This window comes from Bombus huntii, chromosome 10, assembly GCF_024542735.1.
Source record: "Bombus huntii isolate Logan2020A chromosome 10, iyBomHunt1.1, whole genome shotgun sequence".
Taxonomy (NCBI): domain Eukaryota; kingdom Metazoa; phylum Arthropoda; class Insecta; order Hymenoptera; family Apidae; genus Bombus; species Bombus huntii.
In genome coordinates this window covers 2549854-2568624 of record NC_066247.1, presented here as the reverse complement: position 1 = coordinate 2568624, position 18771 = coordinate 2549854, and the positions used below count along the sequence as shown (strand labels likewise).

Below are 18771 nucleotides of genomic sequence, written 5' to 3'. Positions count from 1 at the left end.
AGCAGGCAAGGAAGCAAGCAAGCAAGCAGGCAGGCAGGCAGGAGGCAGGCAGGCAGCGAGTAAGCTGGAAAGCACAGGGTACCGCGAACGAATCGCGCGTCCTCGTCGTTCAGTCGGGTAGGCGCGTTTCTGCGGCGTCGGTCTTCCGAGGGTAGCGTTCGCTGGTGTTGTCTTTTGGTTTATCGTTTGTTCCTTCGAGTGCAGTGTGTAACGGGTGTTTTGTTCACCGTGTGACGCGAAGAAACGCAGAGAGGGAGGAGGGGGAAAAGGAAACTAAGGATCATGAGAACCATGTGCACCCGTAGTGATGTACTTTAGCGATCGTTGAAAGTTTTCAACGATCAAGGAAAGGTATTCGTATTGGTGATAAACGTACGAGATAGACAAGACGAAAAAGGAGCGACAGCGTGGTTGCTCCGGCCGGGACATCCAGCCAGGAAGCCAAGGGAAAGGACCAACGAGAGAGGAAAAGGGAAACATGTCGCGACAGCATGCTAGCAGGCACGTTATACGGGCCTGGGCGAGGCCTCCGCATCTTTTGCTGTCGTTCCTGCTTCTTTATGGAGCTCTCGGTGAGTAGATCGTGTCTTTCAAAGACTATTATCGTGATGCTTTTCTACCTGTATATACGTGCGTGCTCGTACACGCTTGTGTGTGTACACGCAAGAGCGTTTGTGAGTGTAGTACTCGCATGTGTCGAGAAAACGAGAACGGTGCGTGTGTTTATAACGTTTTGTCCTGCAGCGCATGCGCGGTTATTCGTAGTCCGTCGACGAGGCCAGCCGTGCAATAGGGTGGGGGGAACTGGGGCCTTAGGCCGCGTTCATAAGATAAGTATATCTCTGAGAGGCCTCTCGACGCTTAGAAATAACGTACGAATCGGTATGCGTTTTCTATCCCAATCTCTCGTTTTCTTTCAATAGAGACTACTCGATTAATATAATAATTTCGAAATGTTCAGGGCAAGTCAGGTGAATGTATCTAGATATCAATCTTCTCGTACAGTTTTATCCACCGACAGGTTTAGTTAACGAAAGGAATGTCTGGGAACGTGATAAGATGTTGTCGGTTCGCATCGAACGCTCGAACCATGTCTTCTTTCGACTTTCGTAACGCAAAACCAGTAGCAAGGTTCTGTTTTTCTTGGTTGGAGATATCGGGTAGCAAGGTATAGCGTCGACCGATACGAAATGCGTACCCTGAGAAAACTGAGGGAACCAAGTTACACTCGTAGCGATACTTTGATAGAAAGGGTGCGCCTTTGCCCGTGAGAAGCTTCCAATATTTCCTCAACTTCTTTTTTTTTCCTTTTACTACCTTGCGTTCTTTTCAATGAACAACATCCACATATCACAAGATCGTAAATTTATAACTCTATCGTTTAACAAATCGAAATAACACAATAAGCAAAGAAATAGGATTTTCGACGAATCGATCTCCTGTCGATACGTTATTGCGTGTGACGATGAGACGAGTGGGGAGGTATAATTGAATTTAATTGTAGCAGTGGGAGGAAGCGGAGATGAGACGGAACGCAAATTCTTTCTATCGAGGTCCATTGAAAGAAGCTGATCGCCAGGTCGAGAGAAACACGTTAGCTTTTTATTAAGTTTAATCGATGCTAGATTCGTTTGAACGTGAGACGTCGGGTTGCGCGGCGGCAATCAGGGTCGCGTTCCATTTCGCCGACTTGGCCGCATAAGGATTCGGTTGGAGGAGATTCGAGAGAGGCCTTCGAGGAACCTTACTCGGCGTAATCTTAAACCACTGCCAACCGATTTCAAAGTGCTCTCTTGGTACATTCCTCGGATTTTTCCCTCCTTACCCTGCCCCTTCCATCTCTCTCCTCTCCTCTCCTGTCGTCACCATCTCCTTGTCCCCGTCTGTCAACCCTCTTCTTCTCCTCCCCCACACTTTCTCGCTCTAACGTTTCTGCTCTTTTCCTTCTCACGAAAGAATGCAGCTTAAGCTGCAGCAGTAACAGCAACGTCGTCGCGCGCGCCACGCAGTATGGCTTCTCTCTTTTTTCTTCCTCTCTTGTTTCCCTACCAGTCCATTTTTTTCCGCCTTTGTTGTTCGAGAATCTCAAACACCGTCGTGGACCGTGAACCGAAGTAAACAAGTCGATTCGGATTATGCAAAATGTCAAACGACAAAAACTGATTCGTGAATTACCGACACCGTTGACGCTACCAACGATACCAACCACCGATGCTACCAACCTGTACAGCTTTCACTTTTCCTGTTATTCTTTAGCTTTAAGTTTTCGCTGTGCTACTCTAGGAACTAAAAGCACTTTGCTATGCTTGTAGAAGAGGCACGTTTTCACAAAATATAATATATTATATATCGATAAATTATAGCAATATATATTATATAGCAATCGATTCTTTTAATGCGTACATTACGAAAATGTCAAAATTATTCTGCGATAGATTATTGTTATTAAAATATTTTATTATAAAAATATTCGTATTTTTCAACGATGACGGATAGATATGTATCGATTGCATTCTAGCCAATGAAATATCATACGAAGATCGCAAGAGAAAAATATGATAAATTACAGTTTAAAATTCAATATGTGTCATTCAATTTTACATTTATTCAACTTTGGTATTAAATATATATCTTCGTCGTTGTCCCGAACATTTCGAAAATATTGATGTAACACTATGCCACTGGTTTACTATGAAACTTTGTAAATGTATAATCCACATATTTCTAAAAGGATTTGTCACTTTTTTTCTGTGTGTACTTCATATTAAAATACCTACGTAATTCGATATAATAATCGATTCCATTCGTTATTATCAAGAAACGCGCTAATAGTTTTATATCCAATAAAAATAAACAAGGGAAATGGAGTTTAGTCGATTTAGATCAATTTCTGGCCAACAAAGGTAGAACGAGATAATTTTCGACGAGTCGATTTTTTTCTAATATCTTTAATGCTTGAATTTGAAAATAAATATAATATGAATATTACTTCGAATAATCCAAAATTGATTATCAATAGCGTTTTTTCCTATTAAATTAGATAGAAATTAGATACAAACATGTTGGTTAATTTTAGAATTTTTCATTGTTTATTTTCCCAAGATTTTTCTATTCGTTACAGCGAATTGATTGATGTGTAATGTATTACATTTCGTAGAACGTGGCTTTGTTAAAAATATGCTATTTTTATACATAGATCGTAGCAGTGTTTGCTAATAAAAAATATCTAAACATTTATATATTTGAGGTTAGGTTGGGGTCAGGTCCAAACTAAATATGAGCTACGTCCGAATAATCGAATAACAATGTTTTTATCTGACAGACAATTTATTTTGGCCTATCTTATAAAAATCAATATTAAATAGAATAAAAAACGTAACGCTTTATTTCAGTTTCTATTCTTATTTCTCCACCTTTCTTACGAGCGATTGTCCCCAAATTTTCCATCAATCAATTGTCTTGTCACTCGGCGTTTTGATAATTGACCCCCTTCTATATAATTGCTTAATTGATGAAATATAATAGAATTTATTCAAGTGCTTTTACTAAATGATTGTTCTATATTTCTAAAAGCTTATATATATAAATATACTTACTTATTACGTATACTCTCTTCATAATGAAAGATCTAAGCGTTATTTATAAATTCCCTTTTATTTTACTATCTATTTTCATTGATTTGTCCGTACGATGCTTCAATTCCGACTTAGTATCGTTTTGATTGCGATTGTATCGAAGTGAGTTCGAAACGGCGCGGGATTTAAATTGGAAAACGTACATAAATATTACATTCGGAATTTGTACTACGCTAGCTTCTATCGAGTTCCGTTTCGTTCGAGCCTCTGTTCGCCCGAAGGAAGTCTGCGTAAAAACGAGTACTTTAAAGAACGTAGTTTCCTTATTTTGTTCTGTCATAGAAGCGCTTTTAAACTAGGTTGAGATTACGTAATGAAAATCCCGCCTTCGACTATCGGACCTTTACGTGCCTATCTAACTGACGAAACGGGTTCGCCTGTGTTTTGCATATGTACGTCGCTCTGTGTTCGTACCTTTGCGTTGAAAATCATCGTGTGACGTTTGTACGAAGGAGAATAAGAAGCATTTTAGCTTGAGAAAATTGGCGATTTTCTGAAGAAACTCTGCCAAAGAAGGGAAGGGAATGGTCGGGGGATAAAGTAGATTTAGCAATGTAAATAGGCAAAGAATCACGCGATTCGAATGTAACTCTCGGTAGTAGTCGGTTCAGCGAGTTCAGTCGATTAGATTCGAATCTTCTGAGATTCGTTCATCCTCGACGCATTGGTTGGGGAGCCAAATTTTGTCACTGGTCATCCAGTATGACCGAGATTCCTTTCTCTCGATACTTTAAAATGACCGCTGAGTCCATACTGGTGTCCCAGAAAAAATCATTTGTCGTCGATTACTGAAAAAAGGACCAGTCACTGATGGAAATTACTCGAGCAACTACTCTGCCTGTAACGTGTTAACTGTTAAAACGTTGACTGCAGATGACGCCAACGTGGCGTCACCCGTCTCCGGGATCAACCGGGCTATGACACTACCATATAGTCATCCGCGCTCAATGACTCAACATGTTACCGTGAGCACTAGAGATATCTAGATAATAGTGTTCGTAGCTATTTGAACCATGTTCACGAACATGTACAACATGGTCAATTGCCGGGGAACAGTAAGCAAACAATTAATAAACGGGCAAAAAAAATTGTTCGCGAACAGCAGCGTAAAGACGCACCTGTGCGGACTAATAGCGCCAAACAACAATTTTATTTTTAGTTGGTAAATTAAGAAGGATAGGTTTTTGACTGAAAATAATATATTTGAACGGCAAATGAATGGCTAAGGATGCAGGGTAAAAGGAAATAACTTGCAAGGAGCAACGTGATCGGCGAAGAAAGGACCGGCTGTTCCATGGTACACGAGGAACAATAAAGATGTAGAGAGAAACGAGGAGCATGGGGGGAGGAAGAAGGACGCAGGATCACGGTTGGAAGGAAGGAAAGAAAGGGAGCGAGGACAGCAAGCAAAGAGGAGAGAATCGAGAGGACAAAGAGCGGTGCGTCGGGGTCGCCGGCCGTTTCTCGTAGGTGTACAGCTTGTACAGGGAACCACCGAGCTTTAGCGATCGCCCACTAAATTTTTTAGCGAATCTCCAATTCCTTCGCACCGACGATTCAGATTATAAGGTATCAAAGGAGATTATCGTACGCGCGGAGACACGTGGAAAATGTACGATAAAATTTGTTCACGAGAGATGTTTCGTTTCCGATCAGAATAAGGCAGAAAGTTGATCGTAGGCGCGTACCAGGCCAATTCTTACCTAAACGTGTTGGTACTGCATTTTCTTGAAAATGGAGGTACAGAGCGTACGTTGTCTCGCTGTGTACATAGAACAAGAGTTCCAGTTTCATGGAATCGCGAAACCTTAAATTTTTCATTTCTGCAATCCACCAAATATTGTTATAGTATATATAATAGCGTATTTGCGTATAAATTACGTGGCTATAAAATATATAACCAAATATGTGTATAAAATGTTCGTATCAAATATACTTATAAAATGTTCGTAGGAAAAAGTTATATGGAACTTCGGCATAGTCCAATGTGTACTATATCTCGTGTACAGCATGTACACGCATATACAGTAGTATTCGTAAAAACTCTAGATTCTCTATTTTTCGGAAATTGCTCTCCGAAGACAGCTACCGTAACATAAGCTGCAAATAAATTTTTTTTTAAGACTTTTTTAAAGATTTCGATCAAGGACTCGTCTATGTTTTCGTTTATAAAGCGTCTAATTATTGCGCGTACTATACGACTAGATTTCTATTCTGGAAACTTAAAAATCAACGTAAAACCGATTTTGCGACTATGGAGAACATAAGAAGCAAGATGAGATCGAAGAGACTATTTCTTGGCGCGTATTTCCAATCGAAAAATTTCTTAATCGCAGCCTAGTCACCGCTGCGATCGATCTACAATCGTTCGATGATACAGTCGCGAGGAATGATCGCAGCCTATCGTCAGTGGTCCCTCGATAGTGATAAGCTACAAATATTGATAGTGATCTGTGATAAAATGGAACCGTCGTATACAGGGTGTCTGGTAACGTGCGATGTCATTTCCAAGACTTGATTCGACATGCAAAAAAGAATGAAAAATTTCATAACGGCATACGTCCTGCTTTGTTTCGTGATATGCGGTGGATTTTGTATCGTAATAAGTATATGATCCAGCCGCATGAGCTCAACTCTCATTCGATTTCAATTTATTGGATTTTTATTTGCCGGGGATATTTTGAACTGCGTTGTGTACGTGTACGCAATTTCTATCGGAAATGTTAAAATACTTCGATACAAAATCGAACAAGTATTTCAACAAATTTCAGAAATATCAGGAGATATCGGAAAGAGTAATCAACAATGATTGGAGTGTAAACAGCGATGCGCGAATGTTTATGTATTTATGGAAAATTTGGTTATACGGAATGTAGGTAATACGCAGGAATATAGGAAATGTCGAAAATAAAATACTCGTAATAGTTAGATTCAAGGGACGAACGATTTTTATCTACGTTCTATTCTTTTTCCTTTTTTACTTTAGCGATGGGCATAGAAACAGAAATTTTCATAAACATCGGTAATCGGATACGGGATAACAGAACGCAAAATTTTGTTATGTTTCCTAAAACAAAGTCAAACGCGAATCCTTTTTTTATACTGAATCGGTCTTTGAAATATTGGCCGTAACGTTACGAGACACCCTGTGTTGTATAGCTTTCTCGATACTCGCCAACGCTATCTCAGCTTATCATCGTTAAAAAAAAAAAAAAAATGGCGTAAAAAGGTATCGGTGTTGTTTGTCTAGTTACGCTTGCTCGATAAATCGATGCTCGTAAGTACGAAGAATTAAAGAGACAATAAGACGAGCAACGGTAATCCAAATTCCAACTATATACATACATACTTTCTGGGAAAAAAAGTTTCGTCCTATTTCATCGTGCCGCGCTTCGTCACTCTTCGTACTTTCTCTCGAATGTCTGCATCGTTCGAGCGTTGATCTGGAAGTGTAGAAGAAAATCACACGTTTGGGAGCCGCGTTGCGCCACTTTGGTTCTCTTGACCTGGTCGTAGCCAAAGGACGAACGCGTACATGTTCTTATTCCAATTCGCGTAATATCGTTTGGACGGTGAAACTTTATTTGTCCAAAGCCATTCGGAGCAAACAGTTCGTATACTCGAAGTTCGTATAATAAAAATTGAACGGTTTGTTGCGATAAGAAGGCAGCTACGTTTTCCAATAATTCGAGTAAATCAAAAATCGACGTAAAACTAACTGCGAGTCAATCATTCTTTCGAACATGCTATAAATTAACCACGTGATAGCGTTAATTAAACGCGCTTCGATCTCACGCCCTCCAAACGATCGCGCAACTCTTACTTTACATTTCCAATTTGGTTTCGCGCGTGGAATAACCTCCTCTCGATTATCTACTTTTGTCTAGATTAGGTTTCCAATCTCGATTTTTTCCAATATGCAGCCTCTAACGCAATTTCGTTGTTCTTGCTTCTCCGTGGCATTTTGACTCATGGAATCATCCTGACCTAGCCGATGCCGCCGATTTATGCCCGCGATGTACTCGTATAATAGCAATTCACATTCAGATTAGCTGATTCAATTAGCAGGAGTCCGTGGAATCGGGCAAATGCGCCTTTACTTGACGAGTTCTCAAACTCGATTTTCTCGAACACGAAACGACTCGACGCGATTTTATTGTTCCAGACTCTCGTCTGGTTTTCGGCTACGCTACGTTTTAGTTGATTCGCTGCTCGTCTCGCTCGTACCACGAATTTAGCCTCGCTATGTTTAATAGTCATTCGCATTCAGATTAGCAGATTCAATTGGCGGCGATTCATCGAATTGGACGCGAACTAAATTTTCATTCCTACAAATGGAGTTCCACCGATATAGTTGATTCCTCGTTAGACTATTTCGGTCGGCTTTGACAGAAGGAGAAGAGGCAGAAGAAAGGGAAGACAGGAAAAATCGTAAACAAGAGGAGCAGACACGCGAAGATCACGCTGTTTCGATGCACGGCCGGCATTAATTCGTGTCACCCGTATTATTATCGCCGAATCCGTTCTAATTGGCTGAATTTAGAGGTGGAGGCTATCATGTTTAGAACTGTACTGGCTGGCTGCCGTCCGTCAGAAACGACCGCTCGAACGCGACGATGACGTCCATTCCGAGCGAAATACATTTGCATTTGAAAATCGTTCGGCGTCGACTGACAGTCGTTTATGATGAGCGTGATTCGTGACACGCGCGTGCAAGCGATGTGATTCGCGTGTAGATTTTCGGAGCGCGTGTCCCGTTTCCCATTTCCCATTTCCCGTCTAACGATCGATCGTCCTGAGCCGTTGCCTCGTCAAAGCATACAGTATTCTTCGTTCGTTTGATTTTTCTCGTCGTTCCTTTTTCCCCAGAGGAAACAACGAGAAAAGAGGAGATTGCGGCCACAATCGATGCGCGGCTATCAGAGATTATTTCTTTTCGTTGCTTTCTCTTTTCGACCGACAAACCGGAGAATACGCATTTAACGTCGCAAATAGCGAGTAATTAATTTCGATACGTGATATTATATCGAGATTTAGTTGGATAATCGTTGTCGAGCCTCGAGATAACTGTCAACGATAGCGATAAAACGTTAAGTAAGTTTCAGTGAAATAGGAACACGTTTGAACGGAAAACTCGCTGAAACGGTTTGCTTTAAAACGAATTTAACATCTGTCCGCGTTGCTGTTATTCTCGGGAAATGGTTCGCAGTTTGCTTTATTGAAATTTCTTCGCCTTTCTCGTATGTTTGTTCGTTGAACGTTTGATAACCAGATGATACAATTTTGCTGTTGGTATTTAACCAACGTTACGCTCTTGGATTGTTCGCCGCCACGGAGACATTCTGCTTCCATTGTCATCGAGGATATTCTAACCGATCCATCTTCCGAGCTAATCTTCCAGTACACGTCTCTACAAATTGTCTCTTCCCTGGCGAAGTTTCATCGACAACTACGCGAAACCGAGCGATAATCAGCTCGTAGAACTTGTTGCGCGTCGATATCTTTATTAACTATTCTAACGGATAATCGACATTTGAAAAAGAAATCCACGTAAAACGTGATTCTCGTTATTTAACACTACAACTATCACACCAGTCAAATCGACTGGTTTTACAATCTTATTTTAAAATTCCTACTTCGTGTTATATTTTTTCCGCAATGATGTAATGACTTTTGCAGAAAGACACGATAACTAAAAGAATAATATAATGAATTTTATTTCGTTTTTTATGTATTCAAACTGAAAATAATTTTGTATCAAGGCTTATACCAATACCAGACTTACACCAATACCAGTGAAGACGAGTGGTACTTGTCAAAGTGTAAAAGGATCCTGCAATCTGTTTATCGAAGGCCAATTAACCAGTTTCCTCGTTTTCTACAACTTGCCACGCGTTTTTCACATTTTTACCGCGTATCGTTCGATACGACGATATCAGTTATCAGGAAAATTCCGGATCGATCGCTAGATGCTAAATACAATTTTATAAACGTGTCGACCCTCGTTTAAGGGTCCCAGATGGATGAATAATACCCGAAATCTACCACGTAACATGGAATTCTGTAAGAAAGTAATAAATCAATAAATATACAAATATTCTATTATTACGTATTTTTGAAAAACCAGCCATTTCGACATTTGGTAGAAATAGCTTGGTGTCAACTATCGGTAGTTCTAGCGTTAAATCCAGGTTGTTCGGTAATCGACTCTGTAACCCGAAATCAGAAGACAAAAGTTCACATTTAATTAGAACCAAGTTCTTTAAATCTACGATTGTTCCACAATGAAACGTTTACCTCTCTTTCTGTAACATTATTATTTTAAGAAAGAAATAGTTGCGGAAATCCTGACCAAGTTGAGTCTTACGTCGGTTCGTACTGCAGGGAATTTCCGTTCGATTGAGTTCGAAGAAAAGGTTACGATGGACCGGTCGTAGAAACTCGTAAAACGAATACTTGGCAATGACGCGACGCCCGTCTTCGGCGTTTTCGTAGCGCGTCTCTTTTATTCCGGACGCGCGTTCCAGAAATTCGTCTGGGAGAACGTAAATGGGATTAGCTCGTTTCGACTAAGATCACGAAGCTGCTATTTCGCAAATGCTCGCGTTATTCTGACGCGATGCTATTACTCTTGCGTGCAATTACCCCGCAACAAGTTACGCTTCAAAAGCGGTTACATCGTCGTAACGTCGCTCCTTTTTCTTAATCTTTCTTGAAAGCAACCGCGTGTACCAGCAACGGAGTACAGCCGGCCTTTGAGCAATGCGGATTTAAACTATACAGCGCCAGTTCCACGTAGATTTTCTTCATTTTCCGAAGATCCGAATTAATTGGCAATCTGTTTAAAAGAAACACCGCGACAATTTCCATCGTTTGAAATCGTTCTACCTGATATTTCTACAAAATACAACGTCTAAGGTGTACTCTGTTATAGAACGATTTATCGATCAAATCTCCGCGTGGATTTAAATAACGCGATTATCCAATTATACGTCGTTTTCCTTTTAGTTTCGCGTCGGTTAGCTATTAGAATAACGAATGAAAATATCGACGAGTCTTACGAGATGTTTATCGATCGGCCAACGATGTGTCCTTTTTCTTTTTTAATAGCTTATGTTAAGATTGCTAGATCAGCGAATCAGAAATGTATTTACGTATCACGTTTTTGTGGATCTTCGTACGAAGATCGCGTTAAATCAGCTTTCTCGCGTTTTACAGAGAAACGCTTTGAAAATCTGGCATCACCGGTTTCTATCGTTTTATTTGATTTTCATTCTTCGTATCTACGCGCACACTATCCTACCATTGGCTTGTTATCAAATTTCGTAGATTTATCCTGCTACTTCTATCGGACTTAAGAATCCTTCTTCCCAACTATATAACTATGTTTTAAAATACCCTCTTCTATCGGATAATATCGAAATTGGAAATCAACAACAAAAAAAAAAAAAAAAAAATAGTTATCGTTGTTTTTCCCCTTTGGTCTTCGTACGGTGTACGATAGGACGAACAATTTCTCACATACAGGACATAAAAATGTGAAAAATGGTTGGAAGTTTTGAAACAGCCGAATAATAGAGAGGCTAGAAATTGAACGCATACCAACGATGGAATACACGGCTACCGAACGTGTCAAGCATCGTAATTCTGCCTAACGTTTTCCGTGTCGTGTCTCGCCAGCTCGGTGCATCAGGCTCTCCTTACAATTAGTAGATCCATTACTCGGTGTGCTTAGCTGACCTCTTGGCGCTTGGATCAGGCTAGTTTCCCCGGAATATATTACATGACCCACGTATTTCGCGTATCTCGCGTTTAATGAGTAGGAAAACCAAATTCCAGTTGACGGTAATTTATTGGATCAAAAAGGCGGACGCCCGCGCGTGTTTACCGGCGTCTTATTATGTAGCTTATTAGCTGTGCGGCAGTTATTCGTGGCAACGAGTTGCTGGTTTGCAGAGCACAGCCAGCCAGCAAGAGTTCGGTAACTAGAAATTAAAAAGTTGCAACGAGAAAAGAAACTTTTTAAACGAAACCAGCCGCAGATTTGCTGGAGAGTGCTTTGTGCACCTATTAATATCGTACGATCTCCTGTATCTCGTAATTTCGCGGTCCACGGCAAACGAACGGGTAATTTCTCCTGCCCCTTGCTTTTCGATTATAATACGATTAATCGGTTTTAGAACTGCGACGCCTGGAAATGAAAAATAGCGGCTGCGACCCGTTCGCTGGTCACCGCGTCGCAGAAACTTTACCCGGGTCCAAACTTCTGCGCGGTAATTGTCCGGATTAATAAAAATGGGAAGTTCTGTCTCCATTACGTTGTCGGTATAAATTAAGTAATAATCATGGCTGGATATTTGCGCGTATCCATAGTTCCCTGAATGTAGATTTATAAGATGGAATCTAATTAACGAGTATGGCGTTAACCGAGTCAAAATGATACACAACGTGTATTATATTTCGATGTTTTACATATTTTTCCATATTATGGAAAAATATTCATAGATCGCGTAAAAATCGGCAGTCTAATTATGATAATCGCGTTTCGTGACCGCGAGAATCAGCGGACACGGTATATTCGTAAAAATGTGTTGTACGGCGAGCGCTCGAATACTCGAGCGATGTCGATGAGACTGTTGACTCGAGATCTATTGGCTCACCGACCAGCCACTTGTGATCTTATTGTACTTTGACGGGACTTTGTCCCGCGTGCGAGATAAACGAAACGAAATGTCGTACGTAAGATCGGTAGGAAAGTTTGCGACCGATACTCAACATCGAGAACGTTGCACCCGGTTAGAACGTAACGATTCGCCGTCGTAGGAGTATTCGATGACGCCTACTCGAAGCTCTCGTCTTACTCGACGCCTAACCACGAATATCGCTTGCCTTGCACAATTCCCACGTCTTTACGCTCTTACCAGTCTTCCTCTTGCCAGTTCCCAACTTTTCTACCCTTTTTCCACCTCCCTTTCTTTCTTCTTTCGAGGCTCTTTGCTCCGCGGTCTCCAGCAAAAATCTGTCTGCTGTTGCCTCGTCGCATTTCCCATTTCTCGATACCGTTGCTAAGATCTCGGCGTTCGAAAGTAAGCGGAAGGTCAACTCGTGACGTAGAGCTCGCCGTAGTACGCGAGCAGACAGAGAGTGGGTAGCGTAGTAGTATTCTGCTAAGGCAAAGAACAGAGAACGACGCAACTGGAAATGTAAGGTAACGCGGTCGCGGTGAACGGGCAACGTTGCCGCCGGTATCGGGCCACTTCTTCCAGCTAGGCTCTTCGCGAACGATTCGATAGAGCTCGCGTGAGACGATCCTGTCAATATTTCACGTGGTTCTATGTAGCTACATACCATACAACGAATACGAGCGATATTACTTGTGAATTGGCTGATCGATCCAGATTTTTAGAGCATAGACGTTGTTACCGGGGTATCGGCGCAAGCTCCTTCCACGCTGCAACTACCACACCGGTCGAAATTGACTGGTCTTACAATTTTATTTTAAAATTCCTACTTCGCGTTATATCTTTCTCCGCGATGATGTAGTGAATTTTATTTCGTTTTTTATGTACTCAAACTGAGAATAACTTTGCATCAAGGCTACTTATACCAATACCAGCGAAGACCACTGGTACATGTCAAAGTGTAAAAGGATCCTGCAATCTGTTTATCGGAGCCCAATTAACCAGTTTCCTCGTTTTCTACAACTTTTTTAAAATTTTTACCGCGTATCCTTCGATACGACGATATCAGGAAAATTCCGCATCGATCGCTAGATGCTAAATACAATTTTATAAATGAGTCAACCCTCATTTAAGGATCCCAGATGGATTAATAGTACCAGAAATCTACCACATATCACATGGAATTGCTTCTGTAAGAAAGTAATAAATCAATAAATATACAAATATTCTATTATTACGTATTTTTTAAAAACCAGCCAGAATTTAACAGAGTTTGTGTCAGAGTATCGCGCGATTAATTCGCTACTTCGCATACACGTTCCACGCGAGCACGACTGTTACTTGCTCTTGAAGATCGACCTAATCTTTTTGACGCAACCTGTATATACCTAGGTACACCAGCTGTATTATTTAACCCCGCGCCGGCACAATGGCTCGCCGAGTTCCGGGCGAAATTTTCATTGTTTAATTTCACCGAAACGAAGGTGTCTGACACTGCGGTTGCCGCGGATAAAAAAAGCTAACGCCTACAAGGCTCGTCTGCTCCAATACTGTTTACTCGGTTCAATTTTGTTCCGAATTTGCCAACCCGATTTACTTGGTAAGCGACGCTGTTACAAAAATCCTGCTCTGTAAATACTCGTTATATCACGCAACTTTCTTACAATTTTAATAAATTACTCTCTACGATGTTTCGAGTTAATTCTCGTAAACTAGCTTCCATTCTATCTTTCAAAATGCTGTCTAATTTTCCGATGATAAATAATCCACTCGAAGATATAATTAAACAGAAGTAGATTTTGTACAAATTGCTTCATATTTTTCCGAATAGTCGCATTCCTACGAGCAAGGTCGCCATTTTTAATATTTGCTTACTACGAGACTGTGCGCGTTCGGACAGCTTCCCATTTTCCGTTTAAACATTTAGCTAAAGTATCGTTTCAATAGTAAATTAGGGACTAGAATTGCTCGTAGGCACAGAATTGCTTGAGATTGTTTTAAAGGCCAGAACAATAAGAAATCAGGTCACGGAATGAAAGAGCCGTTACGCAGGCCGCGTTAGTGAAAAATCATAATGCCTGCGGCGGGTTAAATTGTATAAATCTTTAATAACTTTATACTACGATTACGTTTTGTACTTCCGTTTTTGCGTTCCTCTCTATTGCCTTGGCTATTCCTATTTAGTTTCCTTTGCTTTCGTTTCGTTCGTGCGCTTCCAGAGTTCGCTCGGTGCCTCTATACAAATAGAAATCGCCACTTATTCGCCGTCTCGATTTGCCTCGGCTCGACGTCACCGGTGCTCCGTTTTCACGCGTTTCGCGTCAGTGGCTGCTTCGTTCACAAACCTTTCTATGCTTATTCGAAAGACGAAAGACGTTCGTTGAGAACGGACCGAGCCTCTGTATTGGCAACAGTGGAGAGGATCGTACGGTTGTGTACGAGAGCGCACGTTCGTATCGCGCGGAGACTAAGTGTCGCGTGCAGGGAGGAGAAGAAAAGAAGGAGACGATGATGAAAAAGCCGGTTGTGCAGGGTATGCGGTTACCGTAGAATGCGACTCGCTTTGGACGCGCAATCTTCGTGCACGCGTTTGTCCGTTGTGTTTCGTACGTGCGAAAACGAGCGAGAGGAAGATAAAGAAGGAGGCACGATATCGACCTTCCTTCCTTCCTTCTTTCTTCCCTTCGTTTCCCCTTTTGCTTTTATTCTCGCGTTTGACGAATCGACATTTACACGTTTCTTGCCTTGCTTTCCCATCCCGTGACCCTATGATAATGGCGTTTTCCCCTCGAGCAAGTGGAAATCTAGCGCTCCAGCAAAATAAATACGTTCGTTACCGCGAACAATTGAAATAAACCGTCCGTCGTAGATCAACTTTCGCGTCTCGTATTTTTGTACAATAAGATTGAAATAGCTCGCAGCAACCTTTTCCTCGGGCTAGTGTTTATATTCGATTTTAGTCGAATTGTTGGCAGAATGTTAGGACGTTCGTACGAGCTTCGCGTGGGCTAATAATTTTGTACAGGTTCTTAGCTACTACTTTTGCCTGATTACACCGTTCAATCTAGCTTTGTACAGGTTCTACCGTGTAACGCAATATGCTACGATACACTTTCCTTCTGTACAATAACTGTCCGAGAATGGTTTATGTTTTTAATAACACGTGTCGGCTTATATATCAAAATATTCGTGCGTATCGCAGCGTGCAATTAAATGCGAATTCATTTTTAAGCATCACGAATACCGTTTTCATTTCTTTATTCAGAGGTTGGATCGCAATAGCTATTAATTTATTCTTTCGATAAATCTATCACGCCGTTCTCAACCGAAAATACCTTTATTGCGCGTTCTTACATGGACTAGGGATAAAAACAAAAGAACATCTTAAACCTATCGATTAAATCTATCGATTGTATCTAGAACTATCTTCTAGTTACTATTTCTTGTAACTAACGCATCTGCGTATAGATGGCGAGCACGAACTCACTATAATTATTTTATACGAAACAACGGTGGACAAATTTACGTTGGCGCGATCGTCGCTCCTCCGTGTCTAGCCAACAACTTGACAACGATCCTTCGAAGACTGCGAACTGCGAGTGCATAAATATGTATATAAAGCAAGTACATAAATATATAACAAAGATAAAGTTCGCAGTGCCACTGCATACGAATCTTTATATCGATTACTCGCTACAGACATTTCTCGAAATGTCAAAGTGTAATGGATTCGCGCGTTTCCTTCGATACAGTGTACCACCACCACCACCACTATCGGCCCAGCGCCTTAGCAACGTTTCTTCGACTCGCATGCTTTCCCTGTACATCTTCGAGGCTATTATTCTACCCCCATCGTTCGTTTATTCAAAGCGAGTGGTAGGAAAGAAAAGGCGATTAAAGCGCTGTAGCATGATACTCACAGCACAACACACACTCTACACCGAAGAAGAGAAGAGACGTTTGTGTAAGACGCGGCGAAGGCAACGAGGGGAAGTGGACGAGGCGAGCGCCGTGCTTTTCGAGCTCGTTTCTTCTGACAGTCGAGGCGAACGAATTTCCTGTCCCCGATCAAAGGCCCTCTCGATTACACGATGACTAATCCAGGAAGGCAAGAGCGATTCATCGATGCGTTTGAGATCGCCGTCGTCGTTACTCGCTCCGGCTCTGTGGCTGTGGCGCCATCGTACGCGTCATCGGACGTTATTTCACGAGCGTATCTACGATTTCTTTGAAAAAACCGTTGACAAGGAAAGGGGGCCCGTTTATGGAAGACGGTGAATATTAATAGTTGAACGATTAGGGACGCGGCACTAACGTCAAGCGGGTATTGATTGTTAATGCACGATATTACGTATTTACGTTTCGCCTCTTTGCTTCGCAAGCTTTCCAAGCATATTAAATTTTCCTGCTAAAGCGTAACAACAATAACGTTTTGTTAATTCCGGATATGAAATTTACGAGATTCCTGGATATGAAACGTTCGAAACGTCCGGTTATTATGATATTAATGCTTCGGGGAAAAAAGGAAAGCGAAGGTAAAGACGAAGAAGAAAGAGAGAATCGGCGTTTTGCTTCTTCTAGTCGTAAAAAAAAAAATTGCATCGTATTTCGCGTGGAATTAAAAAGAAAGAAACGGACGTAAGAAAATTGTAACTTGCTTCGTTATCAAATTAAACGGATAATGTAGAGGATCGTAACTAGCGAACGCGCGACATACCGATGTTTTTCAAATTTTCATCTCTATCGTTATAAATGCTAACGGATAATTCTCAGTCCGCCGTGCGTGTACGTATCGGGTTGGCAACTAAACGATTGCGGATTTTGTCATTACCACCTAATAACAAGATGCGCAGTCACTTAGTCGCCAAGCCAATATATCGAACAACGTGGTTTCTTAGCGACAGATTGCGTTAACTCGCCTTTTGTCGCGCGTTACAATCGCAACGAAGGATAAAGGCAACGAAGAAAACAGCAAGCTGTTAAAATCGTCGAATTTCCCTTGATATCGTATCGCTGCGACTGTTCGTCATAGCGACCGTTAACAGGTGTTGGAAACGTTTTTTCAAGAATCACAGCCGTTTGTTCCCCTCGATCGAACGTAAATTTCCCGGTTTTACGGTTCTTGCCGCCTCTTTTGTTGTCGTCTCCACTAACAATGGTGTGGCACTAAATTTCTTTCGAGTCGAAGCTACTTCAATTTGCTCTCACGCGACAATACCGATAAGAGTCTTCGAGCTTCGTGTTTCTACGATAGGGTTATTTGAAACCTGTTAAAACTGCACTGTTTGAAGCAGTATCGCTTTACTTCTTTGAAAAAGAAGCATACGCGTAACGCGAGAAACGAAATTCTCTTTGCATTCGATTCTATTTTCATTCATATTTGCGATATGTGCAGTTTCCACATAAATAAACTGTTTTGTATAATAGGGACAACGAAACAAATACGAATATAACACGATATAACGATTCTTTCGGTTTATTTCGTTTATCTGGATTGGTTTATTTGTTTCGAGTGGCATTCTTCGACGATTTGCAACTCTATTTTCCAATTTAATTTCTTATCGATTACGGCAATGCTCGTAACACTGTACGCTAATTGAAGATCTATAATCGATATAAATAGTGTCACCGTTCAAAGATTAGATAACACGAATGGAAATTTGACTCGGACGGTACCGTAGACGAATGTTTCTTTCGTTGCATTCATTTTACTTATGTATTTCCTTCTATTATTAACATAATATAATACGCGTACAGCGGATGTAGGTAGTCGCGTAAAATATCAAATACACAAAGAACATGATATCTATTTTTTGCCGTGGGTCTCTAATTAAACCAGTCGCCAGATTCTACGCTCTGTACTGCGAGAATCAAAGAAACAAAAGTGGCGAAATCCGGTTGTACTAGAACGCAATGGATTAAACTTAGTCGACATTCGTTTACCTCTATACGAACTTATCACAGGCGGCTTATCGTTAGCCAATTGATTTTGCTTTTCTATCTGAAAGAATTCTTTGAAAATAAGGGAAGATTATTCCTTCGAAGAGAAAGCCAAGATCACGGTCGAAGCAAGCGGCTCGAAATGAAAATACGACGAAATAAGAAGTTCCGATAAGAACGTACAAATTTGCGTAAATTAATCAAATGTAAATTATAATTTACAACGGTGTGTACTATCGTATCGATGATATCTCATCGACGCGCGTATCGAAATATAGTTTCTTCTCTATTTACGCGATCAGTTCGCATTGGCCCGCGAATGACGCACGTCGAACAAATAATCGATCGTATTTTGATGTCACCGATAAGAGGGCCTCCGGTCGAAGTTTGCAACAACGAATAACGTTGTTTGACTCCGGATAAACTGGGAAATTATCGCGCGAGTTTATGCGCGCAGAGTCGAAGGACAAATGAAAACGCCTTGCAGAAAAAGAAATACACGTTTGGTCGTAATA

General features: G+C 41.1%; 1 protein-coding gene across 1 annotated transcript in view; it reads left to right on the top strand.

The window, feature by feature from the left end:
* The window catches only part of LOC126870710 (DE-cadherin), a 92277-nt gene continuing 73506 nt past the window's right edge, over nucleotides 1–18771 (top strand). Inside the window, exon 1 of the mRNA XM_050628659.1 lies at nucleotides 1–572. Within this exon, the coding sequence (XP_050484616.1) occupies nucleotides 479–572 (94 nt within the window). The 5' untranslated portion in view covers nucleotides 1–478. The remainder of the gene's footprint in view (nucleotides 573–18771) is intronic.